Genomic DNA, 19885 nt, shown 5'->3' on the forward strand with positions numbered 1-19885 from the left:
AATAGTGAAAACACATTTGAATCACAATAATTAAATGTAGCGTGTGGTGAAACTGATTTTTCTTTATATGATGCAGCAGATCTCTGCCATTACGCTCCAAAAATGTCTTCATGGTATCTCTTCTCAACCTGCCAATAAAAAGATGACCAAGGCATGAATTCAGTGGTCACATAGCAGTTCATATAAGGACATGAGGACTGAAACACTGTATCTAAATGCATTTTGAGAGCTCACCTTCAACCTCTCCAGATATTCTCCAGCTTCTGTGATGGTCATGCCTGTTTTACTTGCCAGGATATCTTGCAAAGTGCAAGCAACATCTCGGGCCATATTCATGCCACCACAGACATACAGATGACCTGCGTTCTTGTGTAGAACCTCTATGGCTTTATCAGATAGCTGCTCCCTCAAGACATCCTGTACATACATCTGCTCCAAACAACACAAGCTTAGTTACAGACAGAAGACTCAAACCGATCCTCTAAATGTGTCTGATGAATAAAATGGACTGACTGGACCCTACTGGATTTTAAACACAAACATAGATAAACACATTATTTCTAGTATAATACAGCATGAACAAAACTTCAGAGACGTACCTTTGGTCTACCAGGCTGGCGAGAGTAAGCTGCATTGACATTGCCCAGAACGCCATCAAGTCTCAACTTCAGTGTTTCTACTTTATAAAGATGGTCTGTTTCTGAATCACGACACCCAAATAGCAGTGTCATAGGACTAATCTGCAGACCTAAAAATGAGTCAGTTAAGAAACTATTTAGGACAAAAACGTTGACAATCTAAAAGAGAAATAAGGACTAAAGGCAGCATGTAGGATATTGTGCTAACTGGTTTGGAGAGAACCTCGCTTTATCTTAAGACATTATCATAAGCTTTTGTGTTTGAACTTTATGAAAACTTAATGAAATTAGTTTGCATAGATTACCTGTCTTTTTTATGTCATGGACACGTTGTTGCCAGAAGCTGCGGAAAGGAGCGATACCACTGCCAGCTCCTATCAGAATAACTGGAGTGCTGGGGTCTTCTGGGAGATGGAATCCACCCGAGCTGAAATAGTAAGCAAGTCAAGTTTTCTACGTTATTAAGACAGAACACAGAAAGCTAAAATGCATTTATAAGTATGTTTATGCGATTTTCAGTACCGGTGAACAAAGCAGGGAACCGTGTGTCCTCTTTTGATGGTGTTAAGCCATGTGCTGCATGTGCCAAAATGCACTGGGCCCTTTCCACCTACAATAAAACAGAACTTAACATTATCCTCGCATCTGGTAAAACATGGCTTTTGATTATGAAAGAATTATTCAATGTCCTTGTTATGTCTTTCATACCCTGGGAGTGGTACTCCACCACAGATACAGTGAGATGTAGTTCGTTCGGATGGCGGTCCAGTGAGGAGCTGACCGAGTATAGACGGGGCTTCAGGAGAGAAAGCTGGCTGAGAAGGAAGGCGGCAGAGACCTTTAGAGATTTAAATTTTTTGAGCACCTCCAAGAAGGTGGGTCTGTAGAAGTCTTTCCATGTAGAATATTCCTGGAAATCCTATAGAGAAACGGAAGAAGGCTGTGAATGCATCGACTGGAAATATGTGTAATTTCGTACAAAATCATAAACAAGTGTCCCATTTAAATTCCTATAAAGGACGAATGTAACGCAATTACCGATGCAAGTGCTTCAAGTCGTTTGCGATCCTCTTCCTGACTCGCCACTGTAGAGAGTTTGCGCAGCAGGCTTTGCGAAGGTGGAGTTGTGACATCAAGGAAGTATGTAAGAGCCTGAACCAGCGTGCAAGCAGGGATCCGTTCATCTGTCTGCCATCTCTTTTCCTCTGAAAGACACCACAGGACAGATCCGTAAAAAATAAGCTTGGATTTTGGGGCCCAGCAGAAACACTTCCCAACTACATTTATATATTATAACTGATATGAGTGAGAGTTACCATGGCTAGAGTGCGAAAGGGACTCCAGGTGAAGGCTTTGGTTAACAGGAGGAGCATCTAGAAGATACTTCAAGATACCATCCACCAGCTCCGGAGAATTCTCTGGAAAAATCCCCACATGATCTCCAGGGGCAAAATTTAAGGCCTCTGTGTTTCCATCTGTCTTCAGCTCAACCAGGATAGTAGAACGACTGAAAAAAGATCAAATAAGTAAAACAAAACAAAAAACAGCATTTTTAAAAAAACATTTCCAAGTTTGTTAAGTAGTGAAGCTGTAGAACCAAACCTTGACTGAGCGCTCTGCAGTTTCTGCCTTCTTTTCAGCGTCATAGGAAACACAGTTTTAGAGTGATGAGCAGACAGTGCTGTAAAAACAGATTCATGTGTATAAATACTGAACAATCAAGTTAAAATCATGCATTTATTGAGTTTCGATAAAACTTCATTAACTTAATTATTAGGGTTGTAATAAGTAGAGGTAGAGATGTACCTGTAACTCTGTCCAGAGTGCAACTGTCATGCTGCACTCTGTATCTCTGTAGGTCCCAGTCGTCTGAATGTTGCTCAACAGCTTTCAGCTGGTTTTTAATGTTGAACTCCTCACATGCATCCTTAAATTAAAAACACATATGTGTCATTTGTTATAGTAGTAGAATACTGATTTATTTGTTTCACTAAATCATATTTTTCAAGCACCAAGGGAATTATGGAAACCTCACCAACCTTAAAAGCAGTGCAAGCCCAGGCAGAGAAAGCCTCGTCCTGTCCATTAAGTTCATCTCCCTCCCCTGTGGCAGTTAGACGCTTGGCCCCCAGCTCAGCAAGCTTGTCATCCACACCATGGGCAAAGGCACAGAATTGTGGGTACACACGTGAGCCAAGGCCAAACACACTGTACCTGTAGTGAGAAGAGCAAGTCAGGGCTTCTGCGCTACAACAGCATATTTACAGGTGATGAGTGAAAATCTTTGCAGTGGCTACACACCTGACAGTGTTTTTCAGGGTTTTCAAGTTGAAAAGCTGCTTCTTGAAGCTCTGAGGGAAAGAAAATATGAATGTAAAATGAATGTATCACTGTTTCTACAGAAATACTATGAACTGTTTTCAACACTGTTCATAATATGAAAAGTTTCTTAAGCACCAAATCAGCATATTAGAATGATTTCTGAAGGATCATGTGACACCAAAGTCTAGAGTAATGACAGCTGAAAATTCAGCTTTACATCACAGTTATCATTTACATCTTAAAATATATTGAAATAGAAAACAGTTATTTTAAATTGTAATAATATTTCACAATAGTAAAAAATTGTACTGTATTTTCTATCAAATAAATGCAACCTTGTTGAGCATAAGAGACTTCAAAATATTTACTGGAAAAAAAATATTATTGGCCCCAAACATTTGACGTAATGTATTGATTTTATATATTTACATATTATATATAATTATTTGCCATATTATTCCCATACCACTCCATTTCCTGGGCTTTCTCCATTGCCAAAAGTACTGGTGACCACCATCAGAAGGCTCTCTGTCTCAAGCTCACTGAAATCATAGTCCTCCATGCATACCAGCTATGTTAGGAAACAAGAATAAATGTTGTTGTTCATATATTGATCTGGCATTATTACAATATTAGAAAATAATTTTTTACAGACAGCATTTCTTACCCTGGATTCGAAGGCACGGTTGAGCATAGTATTCAGTTTTTTGGCAAAGGTCAGTGACTTCCCTGTTTCTGTGGCATAGAGAACACTGCAGCGCACCCTCTTGGCCATGACTGCTTTGATGAGCATTTGAGAAAAAAACACTGCTCTAAAAAGAAAGAACACAAGTATTTTGATTTTAAATGGCATTGGTAGTTGGCATGAATTTAATGCAATGTTGTTTTGTTTGAAGAATTTGCAGGTCTGTACCTTATGAGTCCTTTGAAGCTGACCTTACATCTCCAAAGTCCTTTCTTCTCATCTTTCCACTTGTGTGTTAGCCATGCATCAGCCTTCAAAAACAGCATACATTTACACCACTGCTACTAATGTCCAAGTTTTCTTTATAAAACATTACCATTCAAAAGTTACGCATTAGTTTGGTATAATGTTTGATACCTGGTAATAGAAGAAGGGAGAAAGGATGTAGTTGAGCATCTCCTGATGGTACACGGAGGTAAGGGAGCCAGACATGGGCGGGACCAACCACACCCAATCAGCTGGACAGCCTCCACGCAGACGGACTTCTGTCTCCAAGTGCTGCATGAAGGACTCGCTTGCTGAATGGTGGTCTGTGATGGTGACCTTATTTTTCTGCAGAGCAATGTAACAACATAAAGACCAATACAAATCTTAATGGTTTTATCAACTTTCCAAAATCATTTTCATGAAAATGATTTCAGAAGCAATAACAGTGAGGCTGCAGTTTCTTGAATCAATAAGCATATTAATATTATGCATATAACAGGACAAAAATGGAAGGACAGTTTACCTGGTAGCTATGAATCACCGCAACATTGATAGCCACAAGTGCCTGGTCTTTCCACAGTGAAGACAGCTTGCGTGTCTCTAAGCCCATTAGCTGGCCAATGTGCTACAAGACATTAAGCAATAAAAGCAAAACATCAGTATCAAAAGTATCAGGAGCAACTAAGCTAAGCTATCATCAGAGTCAGTGAAGCCAATACCTCCAAAATGTTGTAGCGCTGGCTGTCACAGAAGTTCCTCACTCCAATCTCTGTGCCCATGTACCAGCCATTGAAAGGACATGCTGTGAATTCCAGACCCCCGATTTCCATGAGCATGTTGGCCACTGCAGGTACTGCATACCACTTCAAGTTTAGATTTTTGAACCATTCAAACCTGAACAAAAGCAGAGCATAACACTGTCTGAAACCTCTAGGATATAACTATATAAAATTCAAAAATATGTAGAAAACAAATGTATCCCCCGTTCCCTGGAATGACCCAAGCCACTTACTCTGGGTGCTCTATTGGGACCTCCAGGATCAATTCTGGAGGAAGATCAAAAACTTCAGGGTCCTCTCCGTTCGCTTGCAGGACCAGTGGAAGCACATCAAAGCAACCATACTTTGGTTTCCATCCCAGCTGAATACACACCTACAGAAATAGTGAAAATGTCCAGTAGGTATCATATGTGAACATTTCTTTTTAGAGGCAAAGATTTGGTTGGCAGATACCATTAGAAATTAATTTTAATTATTATTATTATTTTATTTTATTTTTTATTTAAAGGGGTCCTATTATGCTCTTTTACAAAGTCTTGATTTTGTTTTGGGGGTGTACTAGAACATGCTCTCATGCTTGGTGGTTCGAAAATTGCATTATTTTTCACATAAGTTTGATTTCTCCCCAGCCTGGCACAAACGGCTCGATTAGTTCCGGGTTTGATAAAGGCCCGCCTTCCAAAAAATGAAATGTGTTTTGATTGGTTAGCTGTCCCAGTGCTTTGTGATTGGCGAACAGCGTTTCAGTACTGCCCTGCCCCTTGCTAAAACAGCAAGTTCATCTATATTGCTATATCAATATCGAGGATCGCGCAGAACCTTTGCACGTACGGATATTGCAAGACATATTAAAGTGGTTATGCTATTGTTGTTGGTTTTTTTGTTGTTGGCCAAATCACGTTTTAGATGGGATGTCAACAACAGCTTAAACATAACTGCATTTACTATGTACAGATAAGTGCAACGGTAATATGTATTATGTTTATTGTTATTTAATTCAAAGATTATAACACGAATCGCAGTGTAATTAAATTTACTTATACCATAGTCCCACAGACTTGCACTACTTTTGGCGGCATATATATGTGTAAATTAATTCTCTGCCGGCAGGAGGTGCTGTTGGAGCGGGAGAGAGCAAGGTTTCCCCGGTAATGCTGTACACAAAACAGAGCTCACTCACAAACGCTGCTTTATCAGACATTACATGCAAGATGAAATGAAAATGACATCCAAAATTTTCTGAAGACAGTCGGTTTCCTTCAGAAATACAGTGATATAAAAACACCAGCCCCGGGTTTCGATTTTGAAACGTGCAGTGCTCAACCAAACTTTCTCTCCACCCGCCAACCATTTGAATTTCCGTAGGTGGGATTTATTTTAATGAAATTCTAATGGGCCAATTTGTACGGTGACGCATTGCTGCTGCAGACATAATATTTTTTCCACTCAGTTATGTTGTAATAACGAGATCTTTTCTCGTTAAAACGACATCTTTTCTCGTAATAACGAGATGTTATAAACAATATAATACAATATCGTAAAAACAATATAATTTTCTCATTAAAATGACATCCTTTCTTGTTAAAACAACATAATTTTTTCATCATACAAATCATACAAAACAGTGTATTTCAATTCAGCAGCGTGCAGATCCTCGTTTATGTCAGACTGTGACAGCAGCGCGGACAATCGCTCAGGTCGCTCAAATAATGTACTATACATATATTATAACGGAAAACATATCTTTTTTATTAAATAATGTCGTTATTACGAGAAAAAACTATGTCGTTTTAACGGGAAAATGATATCGTTTATGTTTATGTTTACAACATAACATCTCGTTATTACGAGAAAAAGTTCGTTTTAAAGAGAAAAGATCTCGTTATTACGAGAAAAGATCTCGTTATTACGAGAAAAGATGTCGTTATAACGAAAAAAGATCTCGTTATTACGAGAAAAGATGTTGTTTTAACGAGAAAAGATCTCATTATTACGACATAATTGATCGGAAAAAATATTATGTCTGCGGCAGCAATGTGTCGCCATAAATTTGTGATATCACAAATACAGGAAAACAACTTTGTTGTCCAAACGAGCCGTTCGTTGTAGTTCTTGAAAAGGGATTTTTTAAAAACAAAATATCTCCCTTTGGAGTGGACTTTGATATTTGTAACTTTGTAGATCTTTATATGCCCAAACATACACACTACACACACTGACTAAAATTCAAAAAGTGAAAAAGCATAATAGGACCCCTTTAAAAAAAAGTAAGACATTGTGTCAAACAATGAACATATTTGTTAGCCTCAATACTTCTATGCTGGTTACCTGTGTAAAGTCCACACTCGCTGGGTCCCCGATCACACTTCCATCGTCCATCTGATAGCCAGCGTACTTTATAAGTTGACCGTTCCACACACGGAAATCATGCTCTCCATCTGTTCTTTGAGGAAACACAGTGATGGTAGACCTAGCAAAAACAAAAGGAAGACAAGAGCACCTCAATGAAACAAAATTGTCATTTTAAATACATATTGAATAAAAGCAGTTAATATGTTACCACATAAAGTACATATACCCCCAGTTTCACAGACAAGGCTAAGACTAATCCTAGACTAAAAAGTTAAGTCTGAGCTGTTTCAACTAAAAGAAACTTGCCCTGACTGATCTTAAAATATATCATTGCCTTTGTTTTGTCTCAAGATGCACACCAGTAATGTTTTAACGTTTATAAAAGTTACTTAAATATCCTAATTGAACTATGGTCTAATCCTGGTTTAGTCTAAGCCCTGTCTGTGAAATAACGTTAATAGTGCCTTAACGCAAATTCATTTTAACGGCACTAAATATATTAACGTGCCATTAACGCAGCATACATTTTCTGTTTGATCCGTGGCATAGCCCGTAGATGGAGAAATGGAGATGCACAGTGTTGCCAACTTAGCGACTTTGCAAACCCCTTTAGCGACTCCACCCCCCCCCCCCCCCCCCCCCCCCCCCCCCCCCATTATCTATTATTAGACGACGGCTCGATTATCAGGATTTCTGTGTAGATAAACATCTTGTAAGGGAGAGCTGGTTATGTAGTCTTAATGGGTTGCGTTTCAATCACTATTTCATATTCATTCCGTTGTCTGACAACAGAAACAGTAAAATATATCAATGAAAACAGTTTTATTGAGAATTTAACTGCATCAAAATACAGTATGTGGGCACAGAGAGATAGGCAAACAAATCTAATAATAAATAATAAATGTACATTTTGCATGTTCAGAAGAAGTGAGCTGCCCTGTCCTGCAAAAATGTAAACAGGTTTGTGTAAGTAAATTGCTCAGTGCAAAGAAAGAGAAGTAATGGGAACTTGGTATTTCTTTTTTCATGTGTCTAATAGACATGAACAAGTTCTTTGAAAAACTTATATGACCTTTGAAACATGTCTAGTCTTCATGCTCTACGTTGACTATGGTTTCAATAATAATAAACATACATTTGCATAAAGCATCCATATTTGTCCATGCTCATGTTGATTTGAGTATTAAAAACTAATTTAAGGTACATTTAGAACAAATAAAAATGTGTGATTAAGTTGCAATTAATCGCAAGTTAACTCATGACAATCATGCGATTGACAGCCCTAATTTATTTATAAATAAAATGATTAAATTAATAGGCCTATGTGAAATTACCTTTTTTATTTTTTGGAAATCTACCTCTTGCTGAGACAATGTTTCCTAAAACTGCACCGGTCAGACTTCTAACTTGAACTGATTTTCATATAATCTGAAGCATGCAGTAGGACGATAGAAACTTCTGCGACTTCTGCGCTTTTTACACCTTATTTACTATTTCCAGCTGTGAAAAAAACTGATTTGTAACATTTAATCTACTGCAATATTGTTATCTATCAAAAACCTCTCTGAAATATTATGGAAATGTTAGGCGTTGGTTATAAATATGTACCAAATGGATATAAGGTACTTTGCTGGGCTTTTTTAAATTAAAAAAACAAAAAAAATATTTATTATTATTTTCTACTTTGCTCCAGTAAGACTTTTTGCCGCAACAATTTTTTTTTTGCCACACAAAAACATAGGCTACTAGTTACAGAATTGATTTATCACTGTTGCAACCCAAATAAATGAATCTTACCTCAAGTTTCCTCCATTTGTGGCATACTTAATATGAGCACACAAGGCATGAAACATGTCCTTGGTGGTCTTGCACTGACGCGCATCGAAAAGCTGTAGATAAGAAACGTATACAAGTATAAACGCATAGCATGGATGTAGAAGTGCTAACCATAATCTGCACAAAAAATATCAAACCTGTAAATTGGCCCATTGGATTCTTCCTATGCACCTCGGCGCGTTTCTCCAAGCCTGTTTGGCCCCAAAAGTGAGTTCATCTGTTGTAAGTGAGTAGGAGCCCGTCAGGGTGATCTCCAGTGTGACCCTGTCAATCCGAGCCTGGTATTCCGTTGCATTTGGGCTGCGCAAAATGTAAGAATAAGTTATTCACCTTGTAAAGTAAACCAATTGTCACATTCCTTTCCCTGTTTTTCAAGACGAATTAAATATAATACCGTAATTTCTATTTTTCATTAATAAAGAGTAAACCTATTATTCTATATGACGAGTTCCTGAAACCACAAGGAAACCAATAATAAAAATGAAACGCTGTTGATAGGAACTCCACCTCTCCACCCACACCATCGTATCTCATGACATAAACCTGTCGAGATTGTTTAACTATTTTCAGTCATGCTGGATGGTGAGAGGCTCCCCCTGTTACGTATTGTATAAAATTAAATGTTTTATTTTAAGTCTGACCTATAATATCATTCATTAATTTTTAGAATACTTGCGATGGTTTCATTGTAATGCCATTAAATGAAGAGTACATTGCTCCTACATTTTGAGTGATTTGTAGTACTGGTCGATGAACTCCACTGCCTGGGTGAGGATATCATCTGAGGAAGATGTGATTTTGGATGGATTATGTATCAGAGTTTTAGGATTCATGATGGAGCCTTCACAAGTTTTTGAATTGCAGGCCATGTTCTGGAGGGGGAAAAAATATGATTTATTTAAAGTAATTTCTCTAGGTTTAAAAGTAGGCTACATTTTACACGATAATTAAAACCTCATTCACATTTTAAACTTTAGTTGATATCATAACATCTGCTTAACATCTACATGATACTATTTATTGTGTTAAGCTAAAGAACATTGTTCTCATCAATCCAAATCTGTCACAAACATGCAGTAATTTAGATTACAATTTAAAAAAAGGAAAGGAAAGGAAAGGATGTGATGTGTGGCCAGGTATGGTGACCCATACTCGGAATTTGTGCTCTGCATTTACCCATCCAAGTGCACACACACAGCAGTGAGAAGTGAACACACACACACACACACCGTGAACACACACTCGGAGCAGTGGGCAGCCATATTGCTGCAGCGCCCGGGAAGCAGTTGGGGGGTCTCACCTCAGTCGTGGTATTGAGGGTGGAGAGAGCGCTGGATATTCACTCCCCCCACCTACAATCCCTGCAGGACCTCAGACTCGAACCCGCAACCTTGGGTTACACAGACTCTCTAACCATTAGGCCTGCCCCAACTGCCACAAATTTTTTTTCTTTTTTTTTTTCTTTAAGAAAAAAAAAAAAAGGATACCTTAACTGCTCTGTGATGCAGCGTATCTTGCTGGGTCAAGCCATCCTTGTAGTTTCGCAAATGAACAGCAAATGGACATCGAACTGGCCGATCAACTGCCCTTTCCACTTTCAGCTAGAGTAAAAAATGTAATCTGTTAATCAAACTGAAGAGCACAATAAAATCTGTAATAATATAAGATGGCTTACTAACCTTAGTTTGCACAGTGGGATTGTCTTTTAAAATGGTTGTTGTTTGGGCTTGTTTTCCCATCCTGCTGAAAATATTATTGCAGCCAAATTATTATAATGTTTATATAATTTTCAGTTACAGTGTCGCTATAACCGGACATCAAAAATGTAATTAAGATACAGAGGAAAGATCAAATGAAAGCAAAAAATACAAATAAAATAAAAATCTTATGCTAAGATAATGAAAAAGAAAGAAACAAAAAAATAAATTATTTACCTTTTTCAAGTGTACGATTTCTCTCTCAGTACCTAAACAGCAGTGTGTTTCATATTCTGGTCATCAGTGATAACACCCTATTATATAGTCTAGTTAAGGATGCACTGGGCGGATCATTGCCTCCCATGACAGCAGGGTGTGAGCTGTGAGCTGCCGAAAAGGGTGAGACCATAAAATGTTAAGAAATTTCCATAATTGAAAGCATAGTCATTTACATAAAATTCCTTTCCTTTTCCTTATAGCAATATAAATACTACATTAGCTAGCCTAAGCAACTAGCTCAATTGTACCTTTGTGCTTCAATTCCCAAAAGAAAGAAGACTATGAAAAGAATAATGCTCATGAACCATGATCACAGATTTCCAGGATTACAAGCAACAGGAAACCTTTTGCTGGAAAATAAGCATATTAGTCACATATTACATAGACTAAGTAACTGCTGTAACTACAATGACGCTCACATGACATTGTTTGAGGGTGTGGGATTACAAATTTAAGGATCTGTCTTAGAGCTACTGATCCTATATCCTGACATACAATCATCTGAAAAAACTAAGGTGAAATACATATAGTAAAGATGATGGCATCAGATAAGCAATTCTGTTGAAAAAAGTTTGTAGCAAGATGTTCCTGCCAGTTTCTGTTTTCTTATTGTAAGTCAAAAGAGCCAGATGACTGAGTCGCTCACCTTTTATTTGTAATGGCGCTGGCTGCCCCAGTCTTCAGATTGGATTAGGACTGGTTGCTATACCTGAATTTTTCATTTGCATGCTTTGCTTAACAACTTGGGTTGTCCTTGTCCTCTTTAGTCCGGATGACATGGCGTCCCAATTTTCCAAAAAGAACTTCAAATTTTGATTCGTCTGACCACAGAACAGTTTTCCACTTTGCCACAGTCCATTTTAAATAAGCCTTGGCCCAGAGAAAACGCCTGCGCTTCTGGATAATGTTTAGATATGGCTTCTTTTTTGACCTATAGAGTTTTAGCCGGCAACGGCGAATGGCACGGTGGATTGTGTTCACCGACAATGTTTTCTGGAAGTATTCCTGAGCCCATGTTGTGATTTCCATTACAGTAGCATTCCTGTATGTGATGCAGTGCCGTCTAAGGGCCCGAAGATCACGGGCATCCAGTATGGTTTTCCGGCCTTGACCCTTACGCACAGAGATTGTTCCAGATTCTCTGAATCTTTGGATGATATTATGCACTGTAGATGATGATAACTTCAAACTCTTTGCAATTTTTCTCTGAGAAACTCCTTTCTGATATTGCTCCACTATTTTTCGCCGCAGCATTGGGGGAATTGGTGATCCTCTTGCCATCTTGACTTCTGAGAGACACTGCCACTCTGAGAGGCTCTTTTTATACCCAATCATGTTGCCAATTGACCTAATAAGTTGCAAATTGGTCCTCCAGCTGTTCTTTATATGTACATTTAACTTTTCCGGCCTCTTATTGCTACCTGTCCCAACTTTTTTGGAATGTGTAGCTCTCATGAAATCCAAAATGAGCCAATATTTGGCATGACATTTCAAAATGTCTCACTTTCAACATTTGATATGTTATCTATATTCTATTGTGAATAAAATATAAGTTTATGAGATTTGTAAATTATTGCATTCCTTTTTTATTCGTAATTTGTACAGTGTCCCAACTTTTTTGGAATTGGGTTTGTATTTATTAATATTAATTAATATATATTTTTTTGTTATTATTAATTATTATTTTTATTTTTTATGTCTACCAGGGGAATGGAGACAAAGCACCTGGGTGACGACCTTAACAGCGCTCAGTTCAGAAGCCTGCATCTCTGATGGTATGGGGTTGCATGAGTGCGTGTGGCATGGGCAGCTTACACATCTGGAAAGGCACCATCAATGCTGAAAGGTATACCCAAGTTCTAGAACAACATATGCTCCCATCCAGACGTTGTCTCTTTCAGGGAAGACCTTGCATTTTCCAACATGACAATGCCAGACCACATACTGCATCAATTACAACATCATGGCTGCGTAGAAGGAGGATCCGGGTACTGAAATGGCCAGCCTGCAGTCCAGATCTTTCACCCATAGAAAACATTTGGCACATCATAAAGAGGAAGATGCGACAAAGAAGACCTAAGACAGTTGAGCAACTAGAAGCCTGTATTAGACAAGAAAGGGACAACATTCCTATTCCTAAACTTGAGCATCTTATCTCCTCAGTCCCCATACGTTTGCAGACTGTTATAAAAAGAAGAGGGGATGCCACACAGTGGTAAACATGGCCTTGTCCCAACTTTTTTGAGCTGTGTTGACGCCATGAAATTTAAAATAAACTTATTTTTCCCTTAACATTATAAATTTTCTCAGTTTAAACATTTGATATGTCATCTATGTTGTATTCTGAATAAAATATTGAAATTTGAAACTTCCACATCATTGCATTCTGTTTTTATTCACAATTTGTACAGTGTCCCAACTTTTTTGGAATCAGGTTTGTACAATAAAATTATTTTTACAAAGATTTTAGAAAAGAAGACACAACATTAAATGCTGAATGCCATGAATTAACAGTTTTCACGTTAGATCCATAGTACGAGAAGTAGAGAGTTCCATTGAGATAATATCCAACAAATACACAGTCCAGGTTCGTCTGTCCATCGTGTGAGGAGGATTCCAACGGTTGATCAGCAATTTTTTTGCTGCTGTGAGAGCAGCACAAGGTGAAGTCCCAAAAAATGGCGCAGAGTCAAACATATCTCAGTACCCAACAAATATGATAGGTTCTTTGAGAGCTGAGTCCAAAATGGTGGGGCACCCCCGCACCCCCAAATGCAAAAACGTGCCTAAAACTCCTTGGGAAGCGGAAGTAGTATAGAGGTTAGAGTAAAAAGAGTGAAAGGCGATATTAATGTCTTTTGGGTCTGTCATAATGAGCCCAGAGCCCAGAATTCTGCCCTGGATCTCAGTAATGAATTGAGTTCGGACCTAACCACCATGATTTTACTGAGTGTATTGTCTGAGAAACAACGCTGATTATCTCTAGTCAGATTCTGGAGCTGTGATTCCAGTTCAAATATCTTTTTGTGTCGGTTTTTCTGAAGGAAAGAGGCAAATGAAATTGAGTTATTCCTTTATAAATCCTTTAACTGCATTCCAAAGTGTCCGAGGATCATCCACTGAACCTTGGTTAATTTCAATAAACTCAGCAAATTTATTTCTGAATTGACTGCAAAAGTTTTCATCCTGTAACAATTTAGGGTTAAATCGCCATCTGTGGCACGAGATGGCCGAGGGATCAAAGATAATCTGCACAAATTTCCATCATGATCTGACAGAGGTAATGAACAGATATCGGCATCACGAACAGTTGAAGATAAAGAAGTAGAAATGAAAATATAGTCAATTCGCGAATAGGATTTATGAGTAGCAGAAAATAAAGTGAAAAACTTAGCAGAAGGGTTTACTAAATGCCAACTATGCACCAACGAGGATGAGGTTACACATTGCCGAAGTTTGTCAGAACACAAAGCTTGAGAGTGTGATTCCTTTGGTCCAGATCTATCTAGGATATGCAACATTACAGAATTCGTATCTAAACCCAATATAATTTCAAAATCTGAAAACTTCAAGAGATAGGTTGACAAAACAGAGAAAAAAGTAGGGTCAGGAATACAAGGGGCATAAACTGAGAGAAATACAATATTCCTATTCTCCACTATTGTTTTTATGTGTTATTCTACCATTTGTATCACAACCTTTCTCTAAAATGAATATTTAAAGTCCTCTGGACCAATATTAGGACACCCTTGGTTTTAGTATCCGAAGAGGAGTGAGATACCACTTCATAAAACTTATTATTACACCTGTGTATATCCTCCTCTTTCAAATGGGATTCTTGAACTAACACTATATCAGTCGTTCTTCTTCGCAAAAGATCCAGAAAACCTGTATGTTTGTGAGGGCCATTTAGGCCCTTAATATTACAACTCAGAATATTAAGGTCAGTCATAGGTATCAAACAGAATTACTGCATAATAAGACAAAATACAAGTTTGAGAATAAAACCAGTTGAGTCTACCATCAAACCACCCCCACCCTTCCAATCACTATTCAAAAATATATAAATACATTCCCATAAGCTATGGCAGATCAAACCAAGAACAAACCTTGATCTGCCAGCACCCATTAATATGGTCCGTGGCGTCAACAAAGAATTGCATATTACTGTAGCACCAACATTGGCCTCATAGTCACATATTGACTAGGTAGTATATATACAGTATATATAGGAAAGGATGGGGAATATGAAAAAAACTGAAAAACGCATCCAAAATTTTTGTCCGTCATAAAAAAATTCTAAATTCTAAAAATTAGATTAAGAATTCTAGATTAGATAAAAAATTCTAAGTTTTTTCGCATCCGTAGCAAGCATTTTGAGAGGTGTTTTGACAGTTCAGAGCCACCGTACAAGCGAACGCCAAAATCCAGAATGGCGATTGTCAAGTTCATCCACTTCATCTTGCAGCACAAAGCACTGTATATAGTAGGCTTGGGCTAAAATGGGTCTAAAATATGTTATTTTTATCTGTAAAAAAGAAAAAGAAAAAAAAGAAATTCTTATAAATAAAAAAATAAAAAAATAAATAAAAAATCAGTCACTTAAAGTGAGCCTAAACCTGCAGCTCAACAATCAAAACAATTTCTGTAAAATAAAAAAAAATAAAAAAAATTATTATAAAAAATTATTTAAAAAGCAGTCATTAAACCTGTAGCTCAACAAGGCTTTTGGAGACATGACTTTATGACCTAAATATTCAACAGAAGTGTGTCAATTAATAGTAAGAAAAGTGTCAGGAACAGTTGTATGTAATATTTGTGTGATTTTAGGGACTAAACTCACCTGAAAACGGTGAAAACAGAGTGTTGCAGCTGTCAGTTGGAGAGTTGTGCCCGTTTCCATGGTAACTCCCGCTCTGCAGCGCGGACCTCCATCAAAACATGTCACAGTCACAAAGCATTTAAATAAACAACTAAAAAAAAAAGAATTTATAAAATTTGAATTTTAATCGTTTTGTAGCTCTATGACCCATTCATACATAGGTGTAAACTGCAAACCGCACGTGACAGTGGGGCAAATTAGCACTTTTATTTTTATTTTATTATTATTTTTATGATCATTCAAACTATTTATTTAATTTAAAAACGTGCTTGCAGTATTTTTATACTGAACAATAATAATGAGTTAATTATAACTTTCACTATTTTTATTCAGTGCTTCAGATTCATTTTAACAACAAAGATGTCATGTAAGAGCTCATTAGAACTCAGGACAGACCCTCCGCTTGCCACTGGTGTACCGACGGAGGCCCAGCTGCAGCAAACTGCTGGTGGCGTGCCACCCAAAAAACGCCAGCTGACCGACAGCATTTTTAGATTGGCCGGCTCGCCGATGGTGTGCCGACGGTGGTCCGACCGTGTTAAGCTGCTGAATTTGTGCCGCCCAAAAAACGCTGGTGGACCGCCAGGTCATTGTTTGCTGGGGAGATTCACTGTGCAGTGTAAGGAGCTGATTATAATAGAGTTTTGTGAGATCGCAAACTAAGATGAGTGACAGCTTTTAATGATTATTACGGCAGTTTGAAAATGTGATTGATTTACTACAAAAGGGCTTTATTAATACAAAAATTAAATAAACAACAAAAACAACCCCGTAGGGGAAAACAGACTGGCAAGGCAAGGCAGGACTTCACACAGGGTAACATCGACGACGAACTGGCCCAGGACTGCAAACACAAGGAGATAAAGGGAGCAAATGAGGAGGGTAACGAGATAACAGGTGGGGAAAATTAACCAATAATCAGAAAACAAGGTGGATGGGGTCAAGACAATTCACATGAAAGCACATGGCACATAGAACCACCTGGTGTCCCTAATGAGGACACCAAAAACAAGACAGGAACATGACACAAGACAAGACTATCACAAACATGAGAACACAAGACAGACAGGGGTCAACACACAGAGACAAGGAAGGGTGGGAGAGAGGGAAGCCAAGCCAGAGCCAGTAAATGAGCACAGGAAGTCTTTAGGATGGTCCAGGGTGGGACGGGAGGGTTGAGCCAGGGAGGCTCAGGCAGTTTGGGAGATCTGGCTGAGGACCAGGGTGGAGTTGGATGGACGGACCAGTGAGGCTCCAGCAGTTCAGGAGACCTGGCTGAGGGCCAGGGTGGAGCTGGAGGAACGGACCAGACGGGCTCGTGCGCTTCTGGAACCCCGGCAGGAGGCCAGAATGGGACCAGCAGCAAGGGTGGCCCCAGCAGGACAGGAGGCGAGGGTGGAGCAAGGAGCTTGGGCGACGCCGGCAGGGCAAGGAGCTTGAGCTTGGGCGGAGCTGGCAGGGCCAGGAGCTTGAGCTTGGGCGGTGCCGGCAGGGCAAGGAGCTTGAGCGCAGATGGCAGAGCCAGGAGCTTGGGTGGAGCCGGCAGGGCAAGGAGCTTGAGCTTGGGCGGAGCAGGCAGGGCAAGGAGCTTGGGTAGAGCCAGCAGGGCAAGGAATTTGGACGGCATCGGCAGGGCAAGGAGCTTGGGTGGAGCCGGCAGGGCAAGGAGCTTGGGCGGCGCCTGCAGGGTCAGGAGCTTGGGCGGCTCAGAGACGGCCTCCTGGCCAGCAGAGGGCTCTGGAACGGCCTCCAGGCCTTGAAGGGTGGAAGAAGCCTTCCTCCTGTTCCTCCTCGGTCTCCGAGAGTGGGATGCAGCAGCAACATCGGCTACCACCGGGGGAGCTACAGCCTGTTCAGCCACCATCAGGGGTGCTGCAGCCTCTTCGGCCAGCACTTCTGGAGGCGTTGCAGCGACATCAACCACCACTGGGGCCGCTGCTGCATTAGCCGCCCCTGGGGGACGTGCCAGGAAAACCACAAATCCCCCAAATGTCAGGTGGTCCAGCCCCCTCATCCTCCACCAGTTGAGGGGCTCATCTAAGGCACTATTAAAGAGATCCTTGAGGGCCGGATCATTAAACCCCAACCCCTCTGCAGCACCACTGAACTCCAGGGCAAACCTCCTGACATCGGTGCCCTGCTGACGGAGGGAGCTCAGGGCCTTGAATTGGAGGATGCGTTGGTAGAGGGGGCTGGAGAGAGTGGAGGGTGGTGGACGGTGCAAGCCCTTCCTCTGCTGAGTCCTCATAGTGGCTGGTTCGTTCTGTCAGGTGTGGGTGAAGGGATAGAGCGAGGACTCAATTGCAGGAGGCAAAAGGGCTTTATTAATACAAAAATTAAATAAACAACAAAAACATCCCCGCAGGGCAGGGCAAGGCAAGACAAGACAAGACACAGGGTAACATTGACAACGAACTGGCCCAGGACTGCAAATGAGGAGGGTAACGAGATAACAGGTGGGGCAAATTAACCAATAATCAGGAAAAAAGGTGGATGGGGTTAAGACAATTGACATGAGAGCGCATGGCACATAGAACTAAACAAGACAAGCCATGTGCTCACACAAAACAAAAACACAAGCACATGGCCAGCAAAACAAAATCACTAGCCATGTGCAAAACAGGACACGAACACGCAGCTAATGAGGAGACTCATAAGCCGCGTTTTCACAAAACAAACAAATATGAAAGCACGCAGCCAGTGAAAAAACACAAGCTGCGTGCAACACAGAGCAAAACAAAACAAGAAAAAGCACGCGGCCGAAACCGAAATGCGTGCCGAACAAAACACACACAGGAGGAGCGCACGGCCCGAGCGAACTCTAAATCGCACGCTCCCACAGCGAGAACAAACCTGGAGCGTGAGTGTCCGAACCCTGACACGAAACCAGAACTGAGTCTGAACAAGACAGGAGTGCCGGGATCGAAACACCACGCCCCCAACATGAAACAGAGCACGCAGACGAGCGAGTGCGCGGCTCGAGCACCCTTGAAGCCGCGCGCTCACCAGAAAACAAGACAAGAAGGGAGTGTCAGGGCTCCGTCACAAAACCATGAATAAACTAGAACGAAGTGACAGATCAACCCTCACACCCAGAATGAATGGTAACACCAAAAATTATTGTCTGCCATTAGATTTAGGCATGCAACACTTTTTTGTATTGTGCCACCCTAACATTTTATACTGGCCCCTTTCGGCCACCATATAAAAAAAATCCTGGAGGCCCTACTGGTCTTTACACACATAAATGGAAAAATAGTTCAAGTTGGTGCGTATCGCGGGGCGAAGACCCAATTAACTGCCCAATACCAATATTTCTTGCCTTCCTCCAAGAGCTATTTGATTGTGGTCGTATGCCATCCACATTGAAAGTGTATGTGGCGGCTATAACAACCTTTCACGTGTACGTCACATGGGACTTAGCGCTTGTGCTTGACGTTCTCACGGGACCCCCATTCCAGCCCATACAATCAGCGAGCTTGCTCGCGCTCTCTCCAAAGACAGCGCTCCTGCTCGCGCTGGCCTCTGTTAAGCGAGTTGGAGACCTGCAGGCGCTTTCAACTGAAAACTCGTGTATTGAATTCGGGCCAGGTGATTGCAGACTCACCTTGAAGTCTAGAAAAGGTTATGTGCCTAAAGTGCTTTCGACTCCATTTAAAGCGCAGGTTATAACATTATTTGCTTTCCGCCCCGAAACACAGACCGGACGGAGCCGCTTAATACACTCCTGTTGTGCCCTGTACGTGCGGTGCGCACGTGGTTTGGTTTTGTCAACTCTAAACTAATCCTGTAACTCTGAATTTGTTCATCTACCATCATGGTACAGGCCCCATGTCTTTTAATACTTGATCACCATCATACTCTGCTTATTGAGCACCGCTACGGCCGTGCATCATAACACATGATTTAATTGAAATTAAACAATTTCAACTAATCTATATGTGAAAGCGCCGAAGCCGCTGTCATTTCACATTAGGTGCGTTCGAGATGAACTACACTAGCCTGCCACCAGCTGGCGAGAGTAGCCGCTTGCAGTCGGGGTGGAATTAAAAGTGGAGACGTCAAGTCGGACACTTTCTGCTCCATGCTCTTATCACAAATACAGTGTATTAAATACAATATATGAGAAATACACAGAAACGTTTGAG

At 40.3% G+C, this 19885-nt stretch overlaps 1 protein-coding gene across 1 annotated transcript; it reads right to left on the reverse strand.

The window, feature by feature from the left end:
• Positions 1–89: 89 nt before the first annotated feature.
• On the reverse strand, positions 90–16328 carry LOC306869470 (nitric oxide synthase, inducible-like; the record flags this gene model as incomplete). Its single annotated transcript, XM_079416244.1, has 25 exons — positions 90–128; positions 235–429; positions 600–748; positions 944–1065; positions 1161–1248; positions 1347–1557; positions 1677–1843; positions 1955–2145; positions 2241–2319; positions 2445–2565; positions 2678–2852; positions 2940–2989; positions 3427–3531; positions 3628–3772; positions 3874–3956; positions 4063–4257; positions 4436–4537; positions 4632–4806; positions 4925–5064; positions 7020–7161; positions 8841–8932; positions 9017–9179; positions 9603–9751; positions 10367–10480; positions 16134–16328. 25 exons carry the CDS (start codon positions 16326–16328, stop codon positions 90–92), a joined length of 3387 nt encoding a protein of 1128 aa, XP_079272370.1.
• Between the last annotated feature and the right edge of the window lie 3557 nt (positions 16329–19885).

Source organism: Barbus barbus (assembly GCF_936440315.1).
Source record: "Barbus barbus genome assembly, chromosome: 5".
NCBI lineage: Eukaryota > Metazoa > Chordata > Actinopteri > Cypriniformes > Cyprinidae > Barbus > Barbus barbus.